We start from the raw sequence: 27,943 nt of genomic DNA, 5'->3' as shown, positions 1-27,943 counted from the left end.
GATTCTTTGAGCATAGAGAGCATTTATCCAGAAGGCCTCTGCAAGCTGCATTCTTGTTTCATTGGTAGATCCGGGAGCTCTGCGTTCCTAACAAGTGCCTTGTGTTTCTGTAAACCGAAGCTGTTACTCTCCCTAATGCCTTCCTTTTTATTTTTTGGTACTAAGGATTGAGCCCAGAGGCATTCTATCTCTGAGCTACACCCCCAGCCCTATTTTATTTTTTTATTTTGAAACAGTCTCGTTAAGTTGCAAAGGGCCTCACTATGTTGCTGAGGCTGGCCATGCCATCCTCCTTTCATAGACTCCCAAGTACAGGGATTACAGACTTGTGCCACTGAGCTAGGTTTTTGCCTTCCTCTTTTGAGGTCCTGATATTTGCCACTTTGATCCTTAGTAGGATTATATGTAGTATACGCTTGTCTGTATTGCTACGTTGTAAAGTGTTTTTTTTTTTTTTTGCGGGTCTGGGGATGGAACCCAGGGGCATTTGACCTCCGAGCTACACCCCCTGTCCTATTTTTTATTCTTTTTTTTTTTTTTGGTGGTGGTACTGGGGGTGGAACCCAGAGGCTTTCTGCCTTCGGGCTATAATCCCAGACCCATTTTTTAATTTTATTTGGAAACAGGGTCTCACTAAGTTGCTGAGAGCCTCACTAAGTAGCTGAGGCTGGCTTTGAACCTGCATGATCCTCTTGTCAGCCTCCCAAGTGCGGGGATTACAAGCGAAACTGGGTCTCACTGAGTTGCAAAGGGCCTCACTAAGTAGCTGAGGCTGTCCGCGAACTGCGATCCTCCGGTCTCAGCCTCCCGAATGCTGGGATTACAAGCGTGCGCCACCACGCCTGGCCTCGTTGTAAAGTTTTTAAAGAGAGAAACTGTTTATAAATGAAGTAACAAAAATAACATGTTTTCCATTTTCTTAAGTGCTTTGCGCTAATTTTTTTTTTGAGGGGTGAGTTACTGGAGATTGAACCCAGGGACATTCTACCTCTGAGCTACACCCTCAGTCCGATTCTATGTTTTGTTTGGAAACAGGATCTCACTAGGTTGCTGAGAGCCTCACTGAGGCTATCTTCTAGCCTGCGATCCTGTCTCAGCCTCCCAAGTACTAGGATTATAGGCATGTGCCACCACCCCCTGCTGGGTGAACAAATAAATAATTATGTCCCAGAGGAGATGTTCTAAAATGAGAAAAAAAAAAAAAAAAAGAACTCATCAATTAGAGACTGGCTATCTTGTTTTTTGTGATATTAGAGATTGAACCCAGGACATTGAACCTCTGAGCTATATACCCCCAATTCTTTTGTATTCTTTTGTTTTGAAACAGTGTCTCTAGAGGTTGCTGAGTCTCTCTGTATTGCTGAGGCTGTCTTTGAACCTTCAGTCCTCCTGTCTCAGCCTCCCAAGTACTGGGATGACAGGTCTGCACCTTCACACCTGGTTTCCAGCTATTTTATTTTACACCATTTTCAGTTGTAGCCCTTTTCAACATGAAGTGGGCTGTACTAAATCAACTAATAACAGATCCTTACCAGATAGATTAGCAAATGAAAGGCTAAATCAATTAAGGTCTTCCAGTTACTTACTTAGTGGCTTCCTGTTGGCACTTTTGTTTTGAAAATGGTTAAAGCTAAGCTTTATATTATGGGCTTCACATGCCCTAGCTGCAGAAGTCAAAGCCTGGTCTCAGCATTGCCAGGACCAGTGAAAGTATACTTGGGCTTCTTTACCAGTTCTATTCCCCAATTTCTACCCTTTATGACTGCCAAAGAATTAAGGCTTTTGAGAGTATTTTTTCTTTCCATTTAAAAATACTGGATTTTTATAGGGGCTAAAGACATTGCAGTGTCTGGGGCTCCCTGGTAGTTCAGTTCACCACCAGATAACAGTGACCAAACCCAAGGACTCTGGCCCCTGGGTACCCACTTTCTATATTCAAATTTCAGCTCCTTAGCTTTGCTAACTGTGTGACCTTGAGCATGGTACTAAACCTCTGTGTGTCCTTTGTAAATTGAGATTAGATAGTATTAACTACCTCATATAACTGTTAGGAAAAATCAGTTTGTTTGTGTTTAGGGATTATCTGAAGCATTGGGGAGTGGTCAGTAAATATTAGCTGTTATGATGATGATCATAGGATAACAAGTAGCTTAAACCACTTTTATGTACCCAGAAGTGTGTGTGTATGTGTGTGTGTGTGTGTGTCTGTGTGTGTCTGTGTGTTTGTGTGTGTGTGTATGTGTTACTGGGGATTGATCCCAGGGATACTCTACAACTGAGCTATATCCCCAGCCCTTTTTATTTATTTTTTTTTAATTTTGAAACAAGGTATTGCTAAGTTGCCAAGATTATCCTTAAACTTGTGATCCTCCTGTTTCAAGCTCCAGAGTAGCTGGTAGTAGAATTTCAGTAGGATCTGGAAGGTTTGGTTATGTAAATATTACGTAGGAAGCCCTTTCAGGAGCCAGATGTGGTGCCCATCCCTGTAATCCTAGGACTTGGGAGGCTGAGGTAGCAGGATCTCAGGTTCAAGGTCAGCTTCAGCAATTTAGTGAGACTCTCAGCAAGAATCTGTTTAAAAAAAAACTTTTTTTTAAAAGGTCTGGAGGTGTATCTCAGAGGTACAATGTCCCTGGGTTCATTCCCCAGTACAAGGGGGAGAGAGAGAGAGAGAGAGAGAGAGAGAGAGAGAGAGAGAGAGAGAGAGAGAGAAAAGAAGAAGAAGAAGAAGAAGAAGAAGAAGAAGAAGAAGAAGAAGAAGAAGAAGAAGAAGAAAAAAAAAAAAGAGAAGAGAAATTCCTTCCAGATAAGAGCAAATAGTATGAGTTACTGTTCTCTGATGGGAAGACAGCTGGGTTTGGCCCAGGTACATGGAGTCCTCAGTTTCCCTACAGCTCCCTACACACTCCCTGGGTGAAGTGAAAGATCCAGTAGGGATAGATTTGGGTTCAACCCATAGAGGACCTAAAATGGCAGCCCAAGGAGTTGGGAACAGGAGCTTGTACAGACTAAGATCCCTTTGGTAGCAGGATGGAGAGAGGCAGGATTGGAGAGGGGGGGGGGTCAAGCAGGGAGATTGTTGAGAGGCTGTCCAGATAGTAGGAATAGAGAAGATGTAGCATTGACAAGACTTTAGAATTGACGGGGGGTGGGGGGCTTAAGTAGCTTAGTACTGCTAACAGAATTAAGGCACTCTGGGAGAAGGGTGAGTTTGGAATAGAAGGATATGATTTCAGGCTTGTGAACACCAGCTTGCAGCACAGAGAGTAAAACTCAAAAGAGCCTGGCTTGGTGGTACGTGCCTGTAATCCCAGTACTTGGAAGGCTGAGACTGGAGCATCACAGGTTTGAGGACAGCCCCAGCAAGTAGTGAGACTCTCATCAACCTGTCCAGACTGTTTCAAAATAAAAATAAAGTAGAGCTGGGAGTATAGCTTGAAGATAGAATGCCTCATGGTTCAATCCTTAGTAACACACACACACACACACATGCACACATGCATGCGTGTACGCATGCACACACATGACAGAACTTCCTCTGTATGATAAAAACTGAGAATTGGAACTCAGGCAAATTGGTCAGTAGTGGAAATGAAATTTGGGGAGTCATTTCCAGCTGTGATGGTGCTAATGTGGGAATATATGCAATTCCTTGAAACTGGGTCGGTAGGCCTGAAGAGATCCCTCATTCTTTGGATAGTGAGGCTAAGGCAAGTACCGTGAACCACTGGGTGTGGGGGTTCAGTCCAGCTGTGAGTGAGTCACCAGGTAAGCTGCTCAGAGCCCTCTGCCCATTTCCTCCAGAGCTTTCCGGTCTTTAAGGCAGCTCTGTGCACCAGAGGAGGAACTTCCTATTTCCTTTTTGTCCACCACATACTGATGGATGATGATTCTCCTTTAGTACCAGGCAGGGAAATCAATTCAGGATATACAAAATTTTAAAATGGCATCATAAAATTTGTATATTTTATATCACGACGTTAGAAGACAGAGCCTCTAAAGACATAACTTTAAATTTCCAAAATTTCAAGACCAAAATGTTTTTTTATAACCCTTCATTTTGCATGTGGTTTTCAATGGATATAAAAATACCCAGTGGGTGTGTGGGTGGTTTCTCGTATTTTGGAAGACAGTGAGAATATGAGATGCTGAGCTTTGGGTTCTGGGATGAGAGCTATAATTACTAACTCTGATTCTTTCCTAGGATTGGCTCATGGGTGGGTATCTGACATCTGGAAACCCAACAAGCTAGAAGCCACAGCAATCCCCCCACCCTAACCCTAGCCTCCCACCCCCGGTCCCCGGAAATTAAAGGGATTCTTGTGACAGAGTGGAGGACATGTAATGGTGGTCGTTCCTGGTTTCATCCCCTTTCCCATCACTGACTGCTAGGGTCTGTGATGTGATAGAAGCAGGGGCTGGTGGGCTGGCTTCTCCAACCCGCCGCGCGGCAGTCACCGCGCAGCTGTGATGGAAACCTTTCTAAATATAACCCAGCACTCATTTCAAATTCTCCTCCCCCAAGTCTTGGTGGATGTGGTAAACACCCTAAAAATACCTGCCGCCAGAACCTTTGAGGTATCCTCAGAGCGAGGGGCAGGTGCTAGAACTGGGGTTGGGAGGCTTAGGCACCCACCAGGACCGCTGCCTGCTGGGCCTGCTCCCGAGGCTGTTGGCTGGGCGGTCGCCCATGCCATCCCCTTCAAGGATAAGTGCCTGCTCTTGAGTTTCATATTCGCTGTTGGCAGGTTTCAAGGGAACTATTCATAGACGAGACATCTGTTCTCTGTCCCATTGACCTCAGACCTGCAGCTGCCACCACAGTACTCAGGCAGTATGTTGGGTTTTAGTTTTATTGCACATAATCAGAATTATAGAGCTGGTCTGGATTTTCGACATGCTATTGTTCATAAAGCCATTAAAATCACTACATTTATGAAGTCACATTTCAGTACCTATATAGTAATCATAGAAATTTGAAATTGAAGCTTCAGTCTTTGATTATTAAAAGATATCACTCAATCACTCATAATTATACAATATAAAAATAAGCCAGGGCACAGACATGTAATTCTAGCACTTAAGAGGCTGAGACAGGAGTATTGAAGGTTCAAGGCTAGTCTCAGTAATGTAATGAGACCTTGCCCCCCTAAAAAAGTTTTAAAAAGGCTGAGGGTCTAGCTCAGAGGTAGAACACCCCTTTATTAAATCCTAGTAACACAGCCGGGCGTGGTGGCGCACGCTTGTAATCCCTGCGCTTGGAAGACTGAGACAGGAGGATCGCACAGGTTCGAAGCCAGCCTCAGCTACTTAGTGAGGCCCTCTGCAACTCAGTGAGACCCTGTTTCCAAATAAAGTATAAAATAGGTCTGGGAGTATAGCGCGGAGGTAGAAAAGCCCCGGGTTCCACTCCCAGTACCACATACAAAAAAAAAAAAAAAATTCTAGTAACACACACCCGGCGTGGTGGCGCACTCTTGTAATCCCTGCACTTGGGAGGCTGAGACAGGAGGATCCCACAGATTCGAAGCCAGTCTCAAGTACTTAGTGAGGTTCTCAGCAACTTAGTGAGACTCTGTTTCCTAATAGAATGTAAAAAGTAGGTCTGCGAGTATAGCCTGAAGGTAGAAATCCCCTGGGTACCACCAAAAAAAAAAAAAAAAATCCCAGTTAAAACACACACACACACACACACACACAGTGAGAAAGTCATTTTAAATCATTAACTGAGTGATTCTGTAAAAAGCTTTTTCTTTTAAAAAAATACACCTGTGATATTCATTCTCTCACCCATACTTGAAGAGTTTGAACATAAAGACCATTGGCGACACAGAACACCAGGAATCTTGCCTTTAGGAGAAGCTTTTTAATATCTCCGTTCTGGAATTGTAAACCATAACTGTGATGTTGGAATTAAAGGACCATAGGTGAGCTCCATTTTTCAGGAAAGAAAGGTTTCACTGGCTGGCACTCATGAGAGTCAAAGTTGTTGGAGCAGTCAGTACTATTTTATAAAGCAGCATAGGAGGCCCCATTTCTTAAACGTATGCCAGGACTCCCTCACCCGACTGCCCATCAGTACATTCTGAGGGGGCCCTGTGAGCACCAAGCCTGTGCCAGGAGCCAAGAGGAGAGCAGGGGGGCCTCGCTAAGCCTGCACAGTGAGCCCAGGAGATGGAACCAGTCTGCAAGCCTCCAAGTTTTAAATATGTTGTATTATGGTGGTTACAACATTGCCTTGATTGTAAGGAATATATATCCTCCACTGTGAGCTTCTCAAAGCTTCTTTATGTATCTGGAAGAGTGTCTGTTTGTTTAACTATGTGTTGAAAATAAATTGAGTTTTCCTTGTGTGATGAAAGCTATCAAAATCGTTGGAGACTTTTTTCTTAATGTCACTTAATGTATATCTTCAATAGCTACTTCTAGAACCTCATATTTCCCGGGATCAGTACACTTAAAACAACAAATAAAGCATGCAAGAGGTAGTCTAACTTGGGGAAAGACTTGGTTTGTGTAAAGAGCATGGCTCTGGAGGAAGCCAGGGAGGGTGTGGGCATCAATAGTCTCTTTCTTCCTTGCATGTCAAAAGGAGAGGAAGGAGAGGAGAAGCAATGCCTGCAGTGTGTGATGTCCAGGTAGCAAGTGCATGGCCTCTCAAACCTTCTTCTCCTTCCAAATTCCAGAATGAAGAGCTACGAAACCTGTCCCTTTCTGGCCATGTTGGATTTGACAGTCTCCCCGACCAGCTGGTTAACAAATCTACATCTCAAGGATTCTGTTTCAACATTCTCTGTGTTGGTAAGTGGTTCATCTCTCGCTGCCCAGCAGGGCCCTGACCCTGAGAGGGTGGCAGGCGAGTGTCAGAGGAGCACGCTGCAGGGAAATGAGGAGAGTGATATTTGGATGCTTGCTTTCTTCAGTAAAGCAAGGTGATAATGCTTGTCACGCTGTTGTAAACACTGAGAGTGGCATTTGGGCAAATGCTAAGTTTCTTGGTATTACTCAAATGACTATTTTTATTTTGATCACATGTTCAGCAGCTTGCCAGTTTAATAGTGTTATTAAAACATGTATTTTAATTTTTGGTGAAGAGAGAGCCATGGAGCCTAATTAAACCATAGAAAGTTGAAAGAAGGAACTGAGATGCCTTTGGTAAAACATTCAAAAGCCTTTTAAGAATCTTTAACTGAGCTGGTTGTGGTGGTGCACCCTTGTAATTTCAGTACTTGAGAGACTGAGACAGGAGGATTGCAGGTTCAGGGCCAGCCTCAGCTATTTAGTGTCAACTTAGTGAGACCCTGTTTCAAGATAAAGAATAAAAAAATAGGGCTGAGTATAGCTTGGAGATACAATGCCCAGGGCTCAATTTCCAGTACCTGAAAAAAAAAATCTTTATCTAAGGGCTAGGAGTGTGTCTTCCCCAGAACCACACACAAAACAGAATGTATGTATATATGCAATATATACATAAGCATATGAAAAGAATTTGATTCTAAGATCTCTGACCACAGTGCAATAAAAATCTCCACTGAAGGCTTTTTAAAGATATACTTGTAATCCCAGCATTTGGGAGGTGGAGACTTGAGGAATGTGGTTCGTGGACAGCCCCAGCCCTTTGCAACTCAGTGAGACCCTGTTTCAAGAATTAAAAAAAAGGACTAAAAATTAGGGCTGGGGGTGTAGCTTGGAGGCACAGTGCCCCTGGGTTCCATCCCCAGTACTGCAAAAATAAATAAATAAATAAATACTACTGAGAGTAAGTAAAATATGAAACTACTCTAATTATTTTGTAAACTTACAATGTATAGAACTTTTGGTTTTAAAACAGGAAATAATCTAAAATTCTATTTTATATATGAATTTTTTTGCCTCAGTTATTGAATTCTTAATTTGGGATCTAAAATTGACTTTATTCCTGCTAGACAAATGGAAAAGTCCAGAAAGCTATGACTGACTTGTGTGCCCTCAGTATGTTTAATTCATATCCCTTAAATATTATACTTTGGCTTAGGCCTCTGGCCCTGGTATTCTTTCCCTCTCTCTGGCCATATCCTTTTATTTTATTTATATAAATTTTTGCCTCACTGGGGACTGAGCCCAGTGCCTCACACATGCTGGGCAAGCACTCTACCACTGAGTTATATCTCCAGCCTTTGCTTTATTTTATTTTATTTTTTATTTTGAGACAGAGTCTCACTAAATTGCCCAGGCTAGACTTGGTCTGGTGATTAGTCATATCCCTTTTAAACTAAAAAGAGGAAGGTACGCAAGGAGGGAAAGAAGAAAGTCAAAAACACAAATCTCTTGTTAGTTTGAAGAAATGTCCTTCGAGCAGAGGGAGGCTGTTCCTTCACCCTCCCGGCACACGTAACTAATGGTCCGGCTCTCCAGCACAGAAGTGCCTCAGGCTGCGCTGTCCTTTTGCACCGAGATGTCACTTTACGACAGATCAGAACAGCTCTGGATGTGGCCATGGGACTACTCTTCCTTGAAATTTGACGAGACGTATTAGACATATTAGTTTTGTCCAAGTAAAACGGAGTGAGTTTAGAGAAGGGCTTACTTGTTCATGTTAACAGTTGGGAGCAGGTGTTTTCCTCTCTCAGAAATTTCTTAAAGAATTTATTGCATGCACTGGGCATGGTGAAAGCTGTAACATAGAAAGTCACAATTGGCTGGCACACTGGAGCAGCTCTGTCTGGCATGAAGATAAGCCAGATTAAGGAGAGAGAAAACGGCCAAAGTAGCCAACTCTCACAATCTCCCCTTTTCCCTACATGAAAGCCTTTTAACATTCAGCAGGGGGCCTCTGGAATAGCAGCTCCTTGTAGAGAGTGGTGTAAAGGAGCCTCTTTTGGTACATGCCCACTGCAGAGCAGGGCACTTCTTCATTAGCATAGCAATTTGTTGGCAGTTTGTTGGTCTTCTGTTGAAAATTATGCTAAATTGTAATCCTAGGCCAATTACTATTCTGGCTTCTCTTCCAAGCCTCCCAGCCCTGTCTCCAAATTCAAATTCAAGAATACATCTGGGAGCCGTCCTGGCTCCCGCACAATAGTGGAAGGCCTTCCAGTGGGACTGGGCTTGTTGGAAGGTCCGGGTCTTATTGGTATGTGGTGTGAGCGGCTCAGGCCAATCCCTCGCATGTTAAATAGCAGAGTTCTCTCTGATGCAGGCTGGAATTCCTCACAAGTCACATCAGTGCTGTCCTGTTAGAGATTTGTGAAGCAGCTGTTGCTGTTGGGACTCTTCCAGGGATTCTTAGATATTTATTCTGCTTCCAGTCCTAAATACATTTAACAATAAAATGACATATTTTAATCATTTAAAAATTATAAACTGGGTGTGGTGACGCACAGTTGTAATCCCAGCATTCTGGAGGCTGAGACAGGAGGATTGTGGTTGTTGGACAGCCTCAGCTATTTAGTGAGGCCCTTTTCAATTCAGTGAGACCCTGTTTCAAAATAAATTATAAAAAATAGGTCTGGGGTGTAGCTTGGAGGTCGAATGCCCCTGAGTACCATCCCCAGACCCGCAAAACAACAACAACAACAACAACAACAACAACAACAACAACACACCCTTTTACCTCCCACCCCCCTCCATTTTCATTTCATAGAGATAACACTGTGGGAGCTATCTACATCTTTCTGTAGTAAGAAGTTGTTTTGGGTGGATTATGACAACACCAGAATATTATCTCCCCATTGTTAGGTAGAGGACCACATGAGCCTCAGGGCCGTACCCTTTTCAGGACCTTTGGGGAAAGTGCAAGATTTTTATTTCCATCTCTGAGGCTGCCTGTTGCCCTTGGCTTTTGGACCCTTTTCTTCATCCTCAAAGCCAGCACTGTAGCATCTCTCTGACTTTCTTGTATTTTCTACAGAGAATCATGACAATGCCATCTAAGCTCAGTTAAGACCCTCCCATCTCCACCCCAGACCTCACCTACCCTAAAACAGAAGCACATTGAACCATGCAACTAAGAACATCCAGCTTTGGAGCCAGAGTGTCGTCAGGGTGCTGTCTGTCTCTGGTTCATGATTGCACTTGCTTCTGCTGGGCCTTGCACTGGGAATTTTCTTTCCACAGCAGTCTGGCCTCTAGTAGTTACCAGTTTAGCAACCCCAAGGTGAAGAACAAGCCGTTCCTGACACGTCTTACTGAACATCACAGGGTTTCTCTGACCAGCACTGGGTCACATGCCCACCCAGCATGGCTGGGAAATGGGCTTAGACTACTCCAGAGCCCAGGGGACATGATCAGAAAGGAGACTGGGTGTAGACAGATGGAAGTGGCTCTCACAGTTGCATGGGTCTGTTTTTTTGTTTTGCTTTTACACAAATGAGACCATGCTGCTTATACTCTGTGTTTTGTTTTTTTCCCCACACCACAGTTAAGTCCTGGATCCTTGCATGCCCATTTGTTGAGTTCTCCAGGTTCTTTTTCACAACCTTTCAGAGCTGGCTGTGGTTTAGATATGGTTTCAGTGTCCCCCACCCCCAAGGATTTATGTACTGATGACTTTGTTCTCAGCATGATGGTATTAAGAGGCTGTAAGATCTTTTAAGAGGCAGTGAAATGGGGGTTTCTTGAGAGGAAACCTGGCGAGTTCTTGTCTACGGTGAGTGAAGAATGACACCTGCAGACCTCAGGAAGGGGAGTAAAAGGTTTACTGGAAGCAGCAGGGAATGGGAGGAGAGTGGCTGAACACCTCCAAAGGGGCTGGAACTCTGGGTCCAGCAGCTGCCTTCAGGACAATACTTGAGAGTAGCCCAAGCTGAATTGCCTTCAGGTGCAGGCTGCTTTCTTCCAGAGTCCATGCGATCTGCCAGAAGGGAATAGAGAAAAGTGGCCAACTGCCTCGGAACTCCGGGGTCCAGTAGCTGCCTTCAGGGTCACTACCCGAGTGTCGCCCGAGCCAAGTGCCCGTCAGTTGCAAACTACTTTCTCCCAGAGTCCACGCGATCTGCCAGAAAAGAGGTACAGGTCACCCCTAGGGGCCTGGCCAGCCTAGATGTCCAGCAGAGGCCTTCAGGTCACTACTCAAGAGTTGCCCCAGCCACGTGCCCTCAGATGCACTCTACTTTCTCTCAGGGCCAACATGACCTGTGAGAGAAAGAACAGCTCCCCAAAAGGGGAGGGGGTCCCGAGAGGGAAAGTCCCTATTTGTTGGATCCAGTCAGGCAAGGCCTGACTGCTTGCAAGTCTGCTTTTGGTTAGGGTGACTTTTGGGATTTCTAGGAAGCAGCTCTCAGGATTTGCATAGGGTATTTGCAAGTCCTTTGAAGGTCTCATCTCCTTTCATTTAGTAGGAGTGTCCACTTGCTCTGTGCTGGCTCCTGGGTTTGTTGATTAGTAAACAGATGGCTTTGTGAAGCTCTGGCCCTCTTATCTCTGAGCCTTTGGAGTTTCAGACATTTGTCGCCCCTCAGGAAACTCAGGAAATTAACTTTTTTCTACCAAGGCCTTTTCCCTATCTGCCTATTTCCTTTCTACCTCCTCAGCAGGGCTCTCTGAGAGGTCTTTATGTCTTTGGGGTGCTGCCCTTAGAGGCAATTCAGGTAGTTCTCGTGGACCCCCCAAGTCAGTGCTTTCAAGAAGGTTGTTATAGAGAACAAGTCTGGCCATTTCCCAGCCTCTTTGACTCCCTGTCTGGCCCAATGGTTTTTTCCTCCATTATCATACTATCAGCCACGAGGTCCTCACCAAAGTTGAGCTGATGTTGGTACCAAGTCTTTGAACCTCCAAGACTATGGGCCACATAAACCTCTTTTCTTTATGAAGTTAACCCTGCCTCAGGCATTTCATTCTAGTAACAGAAAACAGATTAATTCAGAGTACTTTAGTTAGAGCCACCCCTAGCTCTTTGGGAGATAGGGATATCAACATCATCTATCAGCTTATCCTCAGCAGGTAGAACACACCAAAGCCCTTTCTTCTTTGTCATCCTATTGCATTATTGTATTTTTACATAGTATGCACATGTGTGATGTTTATAGCAGTATTTTGTTTTCATGTGATAAATATGGAACTGAGGATAAAAAAATTTTTAGATCCATTTAGGAATCATAATTTTGGTTTGTGGCAAGAGCTTGTAGGTTGAAAGTGGAGAAAATAAAACCAGGCAGAAAATGGTCCTGGTATGACCTTAATCTAGTTTGAAGGATACCAAGTTAAATATCTACTAATAGTACCCAACTCTGTTGAGTCCTGGGGTTATGTATAATAGAGAGAGGGAGAATCATTTGCACTTGCCTGGGAAGAGAATTGTGATTCTAAATTGAATACTAGAGCACTCTGGAGTTAATGGTTTCCCCACTCTCCATCTTGTTTACGATACACTAAATCACTCCCCAGGCTACACTTTAGTTTAAATAAAGCCTTTTATGTTTTACCCAGGCCATATTTCTCCAAAGAATCTAAATTAGTATTCAGCCTCTTTTCACAATTTGAAATTTATATGTCTTTCTCATTCATTTTCTAAAATGACATTCTCTGAGACGCCTCACCAACATTGATCCAGCTGTGTGTCAATTCTTTGTGAACCCACAAAGATGAATAAGAAATGGTATCCTTCCTGCTTTTGAAGAGGAACCAATTCAGTAGGATAGCCAAAGTAAATTAGTAACACATTTTGAAATTTTTTTTTTTTAAATTCAAGCTTTATTGTTTGTAGGAGATGAGAAGAAGAGAAATAGAAAACAGACTAGTTAGAGGTTGTTTTAACCAAGGCTTTGGTGTTAATATAAACTGAAGTTTTACAATGAAGTCTTAAAGATTTTTATTTCTTCTTTCAGGAAAAGCTATAATGTGCTTATAGGATAAAATCAATGAAGATAAAATTGACCCTGGAAAAATAAGGTGAATCAAAGGAATAGAGTCAGAACTCAAAGCCAGAGTTGAGGCTTACCTCTAGCAATTAATTACAAGGCAGTGCATTTGTCGCTCAGCTTAGTAATCAGAGAATAGAGGGAATCATTTATTCATTCGACAGATATTTATTGAACACATGTGCAAGGCACAAGTTAAAAGTCTGACATGACAGATTTATAGTATCTATAAAGTAAAAACAAATAGTTGCTCTACATAAAAAAATACCTAGGAAAAATTCTCTCATGGATCTTCAAAATAGAGATACGGTATTTTAACTTTAACTTTTTGGGAAAGATACTGAGGTGTGCTATAACTGAGTCATATGGTAATTCCATTCCTAGTCTTTCTTTGTGTTTTATGTTACTGGGAATTGAATCCAGGGGTGTTCTACCTCTGAGCTACACCTCCAGCCCCATTTTACTTTTTATTTTGAAACAGAATCTCACTGAATTGCTGGGGCTGGTCTCAAACCTGGGTTCCTTCTGTCTCACCCTCCCAAGTACTAGGAATATAGACATTTGGCATCACACCCTGCTTCGTTTGCAGTCTTTTGAGGAATCTACTCGCTGATCTCCATAGTAGTTGGGCTCATTGGCACTCCTACCACGTGTATAAGCCTTCCTTTTCCCCGACATCCTCACCAGTGTAGGTGTCTGTCAAATGATGAATGATTAAAGAAAATGTGGCATATATACATGATGGAGTTCTACGCAGCCATAAAAAATATGTAATTTGCAGGAAAATTGATGAAAACTATAGAACACTATGCTACGTAAGGTCAGCCAGTCTCAGAAAGCCAAATGTTGTATGTTTTCTCTCAGATGTGGAAGCTAGAAAATAGGAAACAAAAGGGAATTTGTGGAAACGAGAGAGACCAGTAGAATAGTGAATAGGGATGGGGAAAGGGTAAAGAAAGGCTGGAGGAAAGAAACAGACCAAATAATGTTATGTTCATAAATGAAGGCATCACTACTGGTCTTGCTAGTACGTACAGGGAGGGAGGAGGGCTTGTGGGATAGGGTAAGAGGAAATACACCAAGAGATGGTATGCATATATATATCACTTTGAGCCTCACTGTAGTATCTAATTACATTGCACCAATAAAATTCTCAAGAAAGAGATAGTAGATGTATGTTGGGGTTTAGAGGCATCCTCTACATCAGAGCAAATGATGGATGCGGCGCCCTGTCACACGCTGTCCTTCCAGGCTGGTGTTATTATGCCCAAGCACGTTTCAGCAAAGGTGAATGTGTGAGGAGTAATAACAGCACAGCTGATGGGCTTACAGCGCTCTGATTAACTGGCTCCATCAAGAAAACCTAGGCCTTGTAGAGGAGGAGGCAGACCCTCATACACAGTTGCTTATCTGAGTATAGCCAGGCTTGGCATTTAAAGTAAAAGATGCTGATGCAAGATCCACTATTCAATCTACAATTATCTTCTACTTACTAATGCCGTCTCTCTGATGTTATTTTATATCTGCCTTCAAGCTTTTGGATGAACTAAGCCTGAGACTAGAATGGAAGAGGTAGGACTGCTCTCCCCTGTGAGGTGGGCGGCGTGTTCACCAGCATTGGCAGCAGTAGCAAAAACAGAAGCCACAGATAGCGCTTCAAAAGCGACTCTCTAATTACCCAACAACTGCGTGCTTAGGCAGATGAATTGACAATAGAATAAACAACAAGCGGAAAAATCCACCAAAGTGGCCAGTCTCTGCATAAATGATCACCATGATCGTTTTTATTCTCAATTAACCTTTGATAAATGCCTCCTCCGTGCCTTGTACATTGTTAGGGGGTTTTTAAATGCTGCAAAGTTTAGTCATTGAGTTTTCTAAACTTATGATCATTTGGGTTGGGCTGGAACCTGCCTTGTAGGCATTTCGTTGATCAGTTAGAAAGTTTTACCCTTGTGGATTCTCAAAAGTATAGACAAGGCCCTGCTTTCAAAGTTCAGAGAGAAGTCTTTTGGGCCAATGCATTGAAACGAACTCCCTTGGCCCTATAGTTCCTTTTATTCTGGAACTGTTTTCTATGGAGCTGCTTTTGGTGAATCACACCGCCGCTAGCATTGCTGTGTTTAATTACGGCTCCTAAAAGCACAGAGCATAGAGAGGAAAAGCAAAATACTCTGAAATTTAGAAGAACAGTGGTTTTTTTCAACCCATTGATTAACCCTGTGCCTTTAAGTAGGGCCTAGAATGTTCGTTGTTCATAATTTCCCCCTTAATGTAAATGATAATTAAAATTTTTATGTGTTTAAAGAAGATACGGTGTTCTGAATTCACTTGTGCTTAAGTACTTCTGAACCCAGTAAAATGAGATGGTAATTTCAGTCCTGTCCAGGTACCCTAGAATTCTTGCCATTTAATTGAAGTCTTTATTGGCTTCCTCAGGGAAACATGAAAGTTAAGTAGGTCACTTTCTACCAATAGAACCTTTGACATAATAAAGCGACTTCTATAAGGTCGCTCTGCTGGTGTTCTTTGTCTAGGTCCTGAAAATTAGGACTGGCGAGCATTCCACATGAAGTGCGAGCCTCCAGTGGCTGGGTACTTCCAGGATAGAGTTGCCGGTCAGATTCTGAGTCTCATAAGGAAACCCTGCTTTATTTCTATGTCCATTACATAGTAACTTTGTTTTACTTTTACAGTTAGTTTGTTAAGCCACCAATCCTGCTTGTGAGCCAGTTAGGCACCATCACCTTAGGGAGCAGACGCTGGTTTGTGTTGTTTTTACTGGTAGAGTTTTTTGCAAGAATATTCAGGAAGATAAGGACGACACGGCTGGGCCTGATAGCACCGAGGAATGACACTCAGGAGATCACAGCGCTCAAACAGTATCCCTGTTTATTTTTATTGACCCTCATTTCCCCACACCTACCCTTGTCACACAGTAAGCATTCGAGCGCTAATTTAGTAAATGAATTTCCAGTGCGTGGTTCTGCCACATTGATCCGTCCTGTCTCCCATATTCCCGGCTAATGCTGTCTGGCCAGCGTGGCTTCTGTTCACTTCACTTCACTGCCTTAAGGCTTCTACGCAATTGTTTCTGTCTGTATGCCTTTCCTTTCTTATTCTATCCTATCGTGTGCAGATTGTATTTCTTCCATGCAAATAGAGAAGTTTTGATTTGATGGGTCCGACCTGAAGTATATCTTAGTAAAGAGACCAGGCTTGCGTGGTTGCCCTTGGGTCAGGGGGGCTTAGTGGTGGCCCAGTTATCTATGGTCAACATGCTGGTCACAGAGTATAAAGTCTGCTCTTGCTTATAGGAGGGATATAGTTATGGCAGACACTTAGACTGTTATTCCCATAGTAATAAATCAGAGACTGATTGGTATTCACTTGTGTTCTAGACCAGATTCTAAGATACGAGAAAAGGCTAGATCAGGTTACTTCATTGTTGTATTCCCAGAACTTGGCACAGAGCTTGGTATATGATAGGGCACTGGAAAAATACTGGCAGAATGAAAGCTGATGAGGGAGGAAATTCTCTGATTTTAGACATATCCAGGGACACAGTGGGAGAGGTTAAAGAGTAAGGCAAATATACTTCACCAACAACTTCTACCACCTAAATGAATAGTAAGTGGCAAGCTACATGCGGCTTCTAAGCAGAGGACGCTCAGAGCCCTAAAGACTCCAAACTACTTTATGTTTGTGTTATACTAGAAAGCAGTGAGTATACTGCTATAGAACTTCTCTAAGCAGTGGATTCATTCTTATAGTGGGAGAGTTGCTCTAAGTCTACAAATTCCAGAGCCTTTCTTTTTTCCATGGGATGCCACTATTCTAAAAGTCATAATAATCCAGAAAGGGAATATTCCTTGGCATGTTATCAGAATTAGGATTTGTAGAAAGGGCTGCTAGCTATTGGCATGCTTAAGTTGACTTGGAAATCTGAGAATATTTTCAGATTGTTTTTTTTAAAGGCATCGTTAAGGGCTAAAGTTTCTTGATTTCTTCTTTCACCACACCATTATGCACTGAATCACCACCAGCAATGGCAAGGCTGGGTTCTTTCTTATCTGGAAGCCCTTCTACCTCCGGGCTACACTCCCAGACCTCTTTTTACATTTTATATTTGGAAACAGGGTCTCCTAAACCAGCGCGCGCGGCTGGCCTCGAACCTGCGCGATCCTCCTGTCTCTGCCTCCCAAGCGCGGGGATTACAAGCGTGCGCCACCACGCCCGGCGACAACTATCTTTGACTCAACAGAAGAATTGGTATTTCTCTTTGGTCCTGTTTTGAAGGTTGACCTACAGTTCATCATAGCTACACATTTGGGTTTCATCATTTGATGGGTGTAGTTGTTCCCAGTACTTGCTGCTCACTTTCCACATATAAGGGGCTTAGTAAATACTATTGACTTGAATTACTGGGTAAATTACTGAGGCTATTGTTTCAGGCCATTTAACATCATTTAGTTTCATTGTTTTAAATGCCAACACAAAACTGGGATAACTAACAAATATCGTCTATCTTGTCTCTAGCTGAACAAGAAAAGAAAAATAAAATATATGGAGGGATGAATCCGAGAATGGTAATGCGCACCTATAATCCCAGTGCTTGGGAGGCTAAGACAGGAAGGATCGCAGGTTCAAGGGTCAGCATCAGCAACTTAGTGAGACCATGTTTCAAAATAAAATATAAAAAGGGATAGGGTTTTGGCTCAGAAGTAGAATACTCCTGGGTTCAATCCCCAGTACCAAATATTATATATATGTATATATACATACATATATATATATATATATATATATATATATATATATATGTGTATGCATGTATGGAAGATGGAAAGATGAACACAGACTTGTAGCCATACCTGGAAAAGTGCCAGTCATTCAGTTTTCTCTGTAATAATAATGTCGGTATGCTGTGTTGGTTGAAGGTAGAAGTCAGAACCGTACAAACCTGGGTTGGAACTGTGGCTCTGCCACTTTGCACTATGACTTATAAACCTTATCTAAGCCTTAGTGCTCCATGGTACCTATTTCAGTAGAGTTCAGAGAACAGTAGGATTTCAATGGGAGAATGTATTGGAAGCCCTTGCCACAGGGCCTGGCCCAATGTAAGCATATTAGTAATTACTGTTACCAAGAGTGTTATTTTGAAATAGATAATTCTTTTCAACAATGTAGAATCAGTCTTTTTTTTTTTTTTTTTGTGGTACTGGGGATGGAACCCAGGGGCATTCTACCTCTGAGCTAAACCTCTGGTCGTATTTTTTAGTCTTTATATTTTTTGAAATAGGGTCTCAGTGAGTTGCGAGGGGCCTTGCTAAGTAGCTGAGACTGTGCTGCAAACCATGATCCTCCGGTCTCCACCTCCCGACTGCTAGGATTACAAGCATGTGCCACCAGGCCTGGCCTTTTTTTTTTTTTTAATGACAGAAATTCAGCAATAGAGATCCCCAACAAAGTAATACAGTTTTACATGAAACATTTAAGAGAGACATAGAGTTTATGTCCTTGTAATATGCAAACTGACCAAAGGCAAACACAGGTAGTGTTTATTTTATTCAGAGGTAAGGAACATTTTGATCTGTAAGTTCTATCTCTTTCTTGCTCAGTGGTTTCTGGAATTCATTGAGGCATGTCTAGGGAAGTATTGCATAGATCATATTTAGAAAAAAATTGTCTCTTCAGTGGGATTACTGATGATACTGACTTTTTTTTAACTTTGCAAACATAATTCATGAGAAGTACTGATACATTGAACTGTTACCTGAGAGGTACTGACAGTCTCTGATTTTTTTTTTTTTTCTCTTTTGTGGTTATGTAGGTGAGACGGGCATTGGCAAATCCACATTAATGGACACTTTATTCAACACCAAATTTGAAAGTGACCCAGCTACTCACAATGAACCCGGCGTCCGGTTAAAAGCCAGAAGTTATGAGCTTCAGGAAAGCAATGTAAGGCTGAAGCTAACCATTGTTGACACCGTGGGATTTGGAGATCAGATAAATAAAGATGACAGGTACGTCTTGAGATCTTGTGAGGAGATAGCTAGATGAGGAGATAGTAGGATCCATCCCAGGTAAATCCGAAAACTGTTTTTGGTGTTCTTTAGTTGTTGGGCTTGGCCCTCTGTCACTTGGAAGATGGGACATTCTTGTCCTCAAAGAAATTTCTTGAGAATGTTCTTCCATGAGATTAAAACCAGACAATAAAATTGATTCTAGCTGGTATAAGCAGAAAAGGAATCTGTTAGAGAGAATAAGGTAGTTTATGCTATTTTTCCAGGAAGGTCTTAGAACCAGGTTTGGAGGTTTTCTTACTAGGAAAAATAATCTAAAGAAATATTCATCCACTCTATAGAATAGTGTTTGCAGAAACACCTACCATTAACCACCCATGACACTGAGGGGAGAGCTCTAGAACCTCCACTAAACCCATCCCAGGTGACCAAGTGCCTTTACCACTGTAACTAGCTTTGTGTAGCCTCTGCCTGGTTTGTTCACTCTCAGGGTTTAGGCCTTGTATGGCCACACCTGCCTGGAAGAGATAAAGACACATCCAGAATACTAGCTGCAAGAGACTCTAAGATGTAGCCCGCCTACCCCTTCTCCCTCCCTCCCTTCCTTTCTTTTCAATATAAGAAGGAATTGAAAAGTAAAAGGAGTTTGAAATGATTATTTTCCACGTTCTTAGTTCCTGAGGCAGAATGGTATATTTATTAGACTTAATCTGCAAATGTTTACATATTTGAATGAAAGCTAAGTCAGTATGATTTTGCCCAAGAGGCTGCAATTCAGGATTCAGGAGAACATTGTTGTCAGGGTTTTGCTAAAAAGTCACTGACCTTAGAAATTATTCTAACTTTGAGGGAATTAACCTGGGTGTTCTCTCATATGTATGTCAGTGTGACACTATTTCATAAAGTCCTGTTCATGATGGCTTTTGGCAAAAGTGATGGTAGCCCCTAAAACCCCACAGTGAAGAAAGCACTTCTGTGAGTGATCTGTTTATCTTAGCGAATTTCCCATCGACACAGGACTTTGATATGGATGGCAGTAGTGTGGCAGGAGGCACTGGTAAGTCTTTCTATGGACAGCCTGGGTCTTCCTCTAAGCTGCTCAGTAAGGAAGCACTTTGAGTGCTTCCAAACTGAATCAAACCAGGTTTGGAGGTTTTCTTACTAGGAAAAATAATCTAGAGAAATATTCATCCACTCTATAGAATAGTGTTTGCAGAGACACCTACCATTAACCACCCATGACACTGAGGGGAGAGCACACCCATGAATCTGAATATCTGGGGTTTCAGTGAAGCCTAACAAGGATTCAAGTCAATTGGATGGATTAAAGTTTCTCCCTTAGAGCAGAGAGGTTTTGTTAAGCCATGCATATGTGGAAAAAAAAACATGTTTGGTCTGCTTAAAATAACATATTTTTTACAGCATTTTGGTTTAATAGCTTTTGTATATAGATAGGGCTCCTAGCTACTAGTGGATCCTCATGTATCCATCCATTCTATCTCTGAGCCACACACCCAGCCCTATTTTATTTTTACAGATTTTCATTTGAAAACAGGGTCTATTCCCTAAGTTGCAGAGGCTGGCCATGAACTTATTGTCCTCTGTCTCAGCTTCTCGAGTACTGGGATTGGAAGCATGTGTTACCACTGCTGGCTTGGTTTTTATTTTATAAAATGCACATAACCCACTAATAGGGTATGTGTAAGTCTTGAGAGAGTGTATCCCCACTGTGACTTGCTGTTAGCCCTTTCTTGAGAGAAGCTGTGAATCTTCTAAGTTTTCCTGTGCACATGTCAACTCCAATTCCAAGACTGCTCATGTTCCATTGAAGACCACCAGTGCTGTTCTTTAATTTTGACTTCAAATATCTTGACTATTTTCAAATACTACATTTATTCTTAAAAGAGGCCTGAGAAAGTTAAAACTATCTCAGTCTCAAAGATGATTCTAGAATGAGGCTTCCAGAGTCATTTTTGAGCAGTGACAGCATTAGGTCTCACTCCCTACAGTGAACAGCATGTAGAAGTAAGATGCGGTATGTTTGCTTAAAAATCAGAAACTCCATCAGTACCAGATTTTTTTTTTTATTTAAAGTTTCCAGAGCCGAGTGTGGTGGTACATGCCTGTAATCGCAGTACTTGGGAGGCTGAGACAGGAGGGTCACAGGTTCACTGCCAGCCTCAGCAGATTAGCAAGGCCTCAGCTACTTAGTGAGACTCTGTTTAAAAAAAAAAATAGGGTTGGGGGTATAGCTCAGAGTTGGAATGACTTGGGTTCAATACCCAGTCTGTCTCTGTCTCTCTATCTGTCTCTGTGTCTTTTTCTGTCTCTCTCTCTCCTTATCTCTCTCTCTCTCTCTCTCTCTCTCTCTCTCTCTCTCTCTTTCACACACACACATACACACACGAACTGTGCATATAATGATATAATGTATATATGTTTTATAAAGAGGAATTTAAACTATTTTTATGTAAAAAATGTATATTGTTTATTTATAGTTCCTATAAATATGAGCACCACAAAAATTACAGGACTATTTAAGTCATTCTTTCAGCATTTAACTCTTTTAGAGCACTTTATTTTTACTGGGGGTGGAACCCAGGGGCCTTCCACCTGCAGGCTATACTCCCAGACCTATTTTATACTTTATTTGGAAACAGGGTCTCACTAAGTTCCTGAGAGCCTCACTAAGTAGCTGAGGCTGGCTTTGAACCTGTGCTATCCTCCTGTCTCTGCCTCCTAAGTGCGGGGATTACAAGCGTGCGCCACCACGCCTGGTTTATAGAGCACTTTAAATGTTCTTCAGTAGATAATGTTCTGTGCATGTTGTGAGATACAGTGAGAAAGTTTACGTTGCATCTGGGCAAAGTAGATGATCTGTATGTTGTGCTGGGAGAGGGTGGCTTTAACTCACAATCTTTTTTTTTTTTTTTTTTTTTGCGGGTCTGGGGATGAAACCCAGGGGCATTCCACCTCCGAGCTATACCCCCTGTCCTATTTTTTATTCTTTATTTTGAAACAGGGTCTCATTAACTTGCAAAGGGCCTTGCTAAGTAGCTGAGGCTGTCCTTGAAACACGATCCTCCAGTCTCAGCCTCCTGAAATACTGGGATTACAAGTGTGCGCCACCATGCCCGGCTTAACTCACAATTTTTTTTGTGGTGGTACTGGGGTTCCTGAAAACCCTTCTACCTCTGGGCTACACTCCCAGACCTATTTTATATATTTTTTTAAATTTGGAAACAGGGTCTCTTAAGCCTCTTAAGCCAACGAGGCTGGCTTTGAACCTGTGTGATCCTCCTGTCTCTGCCTCCCAAGCGCAGGGATTACAAGTGTGTGCCACCACGCCCGGCTCACAATCTTAATGCTAAGGCACAATGCAGAAGGTACTGCCTTAAGGCCGTGTGTGATACCAAGTGAAATAAATGAAGAGAAAACCATGAGTTAAGAGGTACAAGTGCGCCCAGGAGCTGGGAGGGCCAGGGCTTCTGGTCACTGCGCCATCACAGAACACACGTTGAGTAGGGCCTGCTCGCCAGCTACTGGAGCAGTCCCTCCCTGGGGTGAGGGCAGGTCATTCTTGTGCATTCCCTGACTGTACGTTTTTCAGGATTCCCATGTGAGTAGGACCATCCTCCATTCAGCATCCTGCTTCTGAGTTGCCAGGAGGTTTTCCCACTCAGAGTTGTTGCTCAGACCTGCCACTAAATTTCCACCTGTCCCCTCAATGCCAGCAGCAGATAGCTTAAGCTGGTACAACGCAGAACCTCATATTTGCAGCGGGAGACCTCTTTAAGAAATGATTTGACTCATGTGGGTCAAATAATAGTTTCCAAGGAGATTTAGAAGAGAGGAAGTGTGATATTAACCTAACCTAGATACCAAATATTTTTTTCCCTCTGAAATTTCTTGACAGCTGTTGCATAACCTCCTTGAATGGCTTTTAAAACTGTTGACTGCAAACCCAAATCACTTGCTTAAAAATAGTTATTCGGACAGGCTCTGCTTTCATCAAAAAACTGCAAGTGGGATATGCATTTTTGCATCAGTATGTAACCATATGGGAAAAGATATGCTCTTTCTCTAGCCCATGATTATTTTTACCTACTTTGGGGATTAGGCAAGCTTTGTGCCATAGATGCAAGACTTCAAGAATGTCCCAGTTTGTTTATGTAGGCTTCGGACATGTCAGCATTCCTGCATCATTATCTGGCTCTGAGCAGACTAGCTAGAAGGAGGCAGGAAGAGAGATCTGGTAAGCTTCCTGTTACGTTTAACTATTTGTTGTTTAAGGGCTTCCTTGCTTTGCCTGTCTGTACTCTTTGGTGAAAAAGGAAGATGCTCTGGGGAAGAAGGGAGACACTTTTTGCTGTCTAACTAGAAATAAAATAGTTTGCCCCATATTGGTGGGCTGTTGCTGGCATATCATGGTGTATACTGATAATCAGCCCCACAAAGCATGGATAATCACAATCTACTGAGAGAAAAGTCCTGAAAGTTACCAAATCTTTATCAAAGTTATAAAACAGTAGGGCAGTGACCTGTTTGGCCTAAGTCTTTATTACGCTTTTTGGCAGAAGTAGTCCAGGGTAAGGCAACTTGTCTTGGGATAAATAGCAAGATAGCCCCCCAACATCGCCCCTGTACAGCTCAAAGCAGTTTATGACCTACTCGACGTCCTTATTCCTTTGCTGAGGGGTACATTCATGTGATAAAAATGAGGGGGAAATTAATGAAAATTGAGCTCATGTTAAATGTTTGTAAAATTGTAAATGTCAAAGTGTATTTTCTGTATCTACCTTTGGCCTGACAGGTGTCAGGAAGTTACTAGACATAGAGGGGAATGTACCAGTATTGGGAATGGCCTAGGAAGATTTGAGAAAGCTATGATTATTAATATATTTCAAAAATTGGGTGAGGGGCAAATCTGTTCAAGGACTTGGTTTCTGCCTAAAAGCAGGCAACTATTCTAATGTAAATTAACATAGCTAAAAGTAATTAAGAAGTCAATAGGAGAAGAGAACTAGGCCTTTCTCTATCTAAAGACAGATCTTAGGAGAGGAGAACTAGGCCTTTCTCTAACTAAAGACAAATCTATATGATAATCTAGGGAGGATGGAGCAGGGTTTTACCTTGCCCTTCATGGAAGGAGACGCCTTGCCACACCTGGCTGGGGGAGGTACCTTACAGGGATGTTACGTCAGAATTATGCAAACAAGATGGAGGTCATGGGTATAAAAAGTCCGGTCCACGTGTGATCCCTTTGGTGTATTCATTCGAGTCACCCCTCCATGCCAGTCTGGTATGGAGCTGTACCTATCCTCTGAATTTCTATTTTTCTAATAAACTTCTTTAAATCTTCACAAAAAAAAAATAGCAAGATAGGAGTAAAGCATGGCAATGGTTTAGTCATATGTAAGATAAAAAAATCTATCCCTGAATGATGATGGCATTAGCTATTTTGTGAGAAAGATCTGTGGGATGTTCAATGGATAGAAAACATTATATAAAATAACTTTCTAGTACTTTTAGGGTCAGCTTCTATGATTTTATTGCATTTTTGTGGCTGGAGGTATATGGAAAAAAAATAGTAACAAAGACTATACCCACACCTTAAAAGGAAATCTGAAAATGTGAAGATTGACTTAACTTCCCCTCCTCTATCCTCTGCTTGGTGTGGCTACAATCTAGAGAACTTTGAATTGGACACACAGAATATAAGTAGGTGTCCTTCCTATCAGAAGGGAAGCTAGCAAAAGGCAGAGTTGAGATTTAGCCTCTTTATCTTTCTAACCATGAACACAGATAATAAGAAGTAGTAGGGAAGGGGGTAGTTGAAGGAAGAGGGAGAAAAGTTGTTCCAGTGATTATGACGGGAATGCAAACCATTTAGCTGGCTTGGTTCTCATCTAGAGGAAACTGTTTCGTAAGCACAACTAAATCTTTGACGTAGGGAGTAATGGTTTGGGTAAATAGTTCTCCAGGAGCACATTTCATTTGTTTATAATGATATAGAAGGTAAGATAAGGGATTCCATGCCTGACTGTAGGTGTGAGGTAAGAGAGGAGGTCTCTGAGTTGACTCCCAGGGTTCAGAGTGGACAGTGGTGTGGATGGGCTTGTCACTCACCATGCTGAAGAGCACAGGGGGCATGTGGGGGCAGGGTGAAGGTTTGGTTTGGGACATATTTAGTTAGAAGAGCCATTGAACTCTCTGAGAAGCAGTGGGGTAGATAGATCTGAGGCTCAGGGGAAAGACCTGGGTAGAGATGTGTGACTTGTTATATAGATGGTAAGGGAAACATGGGAATAAATGGGGCTTTCCTTGGAGACCACAGGGCGTGGCAAGAAGGGAGACTGGCCGATTGGCCAGGAGTGTGTAGCAGTGGCAGGCAAAGGAAGCCCAAGCTGTGAGGAGATCAAAAGATTTCTTCAGTCCAACTCAGAAAGTATCCCTCACTGAGAAAGGAGAGATGTGAAACCTCCCATGGTCTTTGCAGGATCAGAATCGAAACCAGAGGCAAGGAGAGAAGTTAATAGAAAGCAAAAACATGCCTTGACCAGTCTTGAGAGCAGGAGATAAGGACGGTTTATACTAAGAAGCTGGGGAGCCAGGAAGGACAGAGCTGGGAGCTGCTTCTCTCCCCTCGGGCCTCAGGCTGCTGGGGAGGACCCTCGTCCCCACATCCCTTCATGACAGGAAACAGAAGGGTCAGCCCGGATACGGGTGGCCTCCCTATAGTTGCCTGGGCTACATGCCTCGTTACCAGGGAACTGGGGATGTACAGGTCCTGGTTTTTTCTTTTCTTTTCTTTTTGGCACTGGGAATTGAACCCAGGAGCATTCTATCTCTGAGCCCTCAGCACTTTTTAGTTTTTTTTATTTTGAAACAGGGTCTCACCAAGTTGCTGAAGCTGTCCTTGAACCTGAAATCCTATGTTAGCTTGCCACATACTAGAATTATAGGCATGTGTTTCTATGCCTGGCTTCAATCTGTGTTTCTAACCACCATTTAATAACAATAATTATGAACTGTTATATAATACACGCTTGTATTTAAAATTGGAAAATACAGAAGAATCTCATCACTCACTTATCCTTTTTATTGGAATTTCACCTGTCATGACTCAGAGCTTTTTAGTTGCTGAGGCATATTTTACCTTTTTATTTTTTTTAAACCTCTGTATGCTTAAATCACCAGTAGATTATGATCAAATCTCCAAAGAAAAATGTCATCAAAAAGCTGTTTGTGACTGCTTTCTATTTTGATCATAAGTTTTTTGTTGTTTACCTTTGGGGTTTTTTTATTTTTTTCCTTAAGATGTCTGCTGTCATCTTTATTATAAAAGATTTATAGTGCCCTTTCAAGGCATTCAGTTTAATTTATGGGTCTGGGATTTAGGTGTTGAAAGGCTTTTATTTTTCTTACAACATAAATCATTCCTCAGAAAAACATTAAGTTTGGGGCAAATTAACACTTTATATTCCTAACAAATCTGTCTCTTTGCTTCTAAAATGAACTTCCCAGGGGCCACTCCCTTTGGAGACTCCTAACATACCAGTGACCTGACATGCTACTTATTCCCTGGAGAACATCCAGTTTATTGATTGTGTACTCCCAATATACTATTAATGATTATTTTTATGGTCAGTTAATAGAATCACACACTATTATCCAAAATAGAGTTAAGCTATGATTTGGTAAGGAAAAGAGAGGGATACAAAATTTACCAGTAAGTCATCTAATTTTTGAGTTGGAGAGAATCTTAAAGATCATCGTAGTTCAGGCTCCTCATTTTCTAGATGAAGTTAGAAAATGTATACAGGATTTATGGGACCACAGAGACCCCCTGTCCTGATCTCTGGAGGAATGGGCAGAGGACCAGGGAAAATACACTCCATGGGTGGTAGTACCATATCCGGAAGTCACAAACCAGCTTCATTTCGTGCACCAATGGTCCATCACTGGGAGGAGGCTGTCGGGCTCTCTTGATGGAGCTGGATTTCGCCAGCAGGAAAGAATGCCACAGTCTCTTAGCAATATCTTCCACAGGTACTTCTGGGGGGAGTGGCAGCATGCTCTACATAGTTATTGTCTCTGTTTCAAAGGATGAGTGTTAGCCAAGAGAATGATGGGAAGACGTCTGTTCCAGCCAGCGGGGCCAGCATGATTAGAGACCCAGAGGCAAATGAGGGTATGAGGGATGGGGCCCGCTGCGAGTGGCTGCCTGTCGCTGGGCCAGAAAAAGTAAGCCAGGGGGAATGGGGAGGATGGATGAGCTGAAGAGTTGCCAAGGGGCGGAGGGACAAGGCCTCCGGTGTTGAGGTAAGGAACTGGGGCTCTGGCTCTTAGGGAGGAGGGAAACATTGACGATATCTAGTGGAGAACTAGCTATGCTAGACTGTAGAAGAGGTTTGAGACTGGAAACTTGCTGATTTGCAAATGTTTTCAAAACGGTTCTCTGTCTTCTAGCTATAAGCCAATAGTGGAATATATCGACGCCCAATTTGAGGCTTACTTGCAAGAGGAACTGAAGATTAAGCGTTCTCTCTTCAACTACCATGACACAAGGATTCACGCCTGCCTCTACTTCATCGCCCCCACCGGCCATTCACTCAAGTCCTTGGACCTGGTCACCATGAAAAAGCTGGATAGTAAGGTACTGCCATCTACTCTCCTCCATCACCTTTGCCTAAGGCCTTGGTCTTTTGCCTTCACTGCAGTTTTTATCCTCGGGTATAGAGCCACAGGATTTGGCAGTGTGAGATAAACGCCTGAAACCCTTTGGCTGTTAGGAAATAACCAAACAAAACTTGGCAAAGACAATGTGTGTGACTGGTTACAAAGTATATTTAGTTCTTAAATGGGTGGTTGAAATAAGAGTTTGAGGTTTATTTTCTTTAATACCTTTTTCCTCCCTCTCTCTCTCTCTCTCTCTCTCTCTCTCTCTCTCTCTCTCTCGTTGGTACGGGCATGGAACCCAGGGCATTCTACCTCCAAGCTACATTCCCAGTCCCATTTTCTATTCTTTTATTTTGAAGCAGGGTCTCACTGAGTTGCAAAGAGCCTCACTAAGTA

General features: G+C 42.5%; 1 protein-coding gene across 1 annotated transcript in view; it reads left to right on the top strand.

Moving 5' to 3' along the window:
- The window catches only part of SEPTIN11 (septin 11), a gene marked incomplete at both ends in the record, with an annotated part of 108,169 nt that overhangs the window by 50,183 nt on the left and 30,043 nt on the right, over nt 1-27,943 (top strand). Inside the window, 3 exons of the mRNA XM_080697710.1 lie at nt 6,687-6,801; nt 18,670-18,865; nt 27,338-27,524. Coding sequence (XP_080553836.1) covers nt 6,687-6,801; nt 18,670-18,865; nt 27,338-27,524 — 498 coding nt within the window. The remainder of the gene's footprint in view (nt 1-6,686; nt 6,802-18,669; nt 18,866-27,337; nt 27,525-27,943) is intronic.

The sequence above is a fragment of the Muscardinus avellanarius genome, assembly GCF_963383645.1.
Source record: "Muscardinus avellanarius genome assembly, chromosome: 6".
Taxonomy (NCBI): Eukaryota; Metazoa; Chordata; class Mammalia; order Rodentia; family Gliridae; genus Muscardinus; species Muscardinus avellanarius.
The sequence above is the reverse complement of the archived record's forward strand: the minus strand, read 5'-3'. Positions and strand labels throughout refer to the sequence as shown.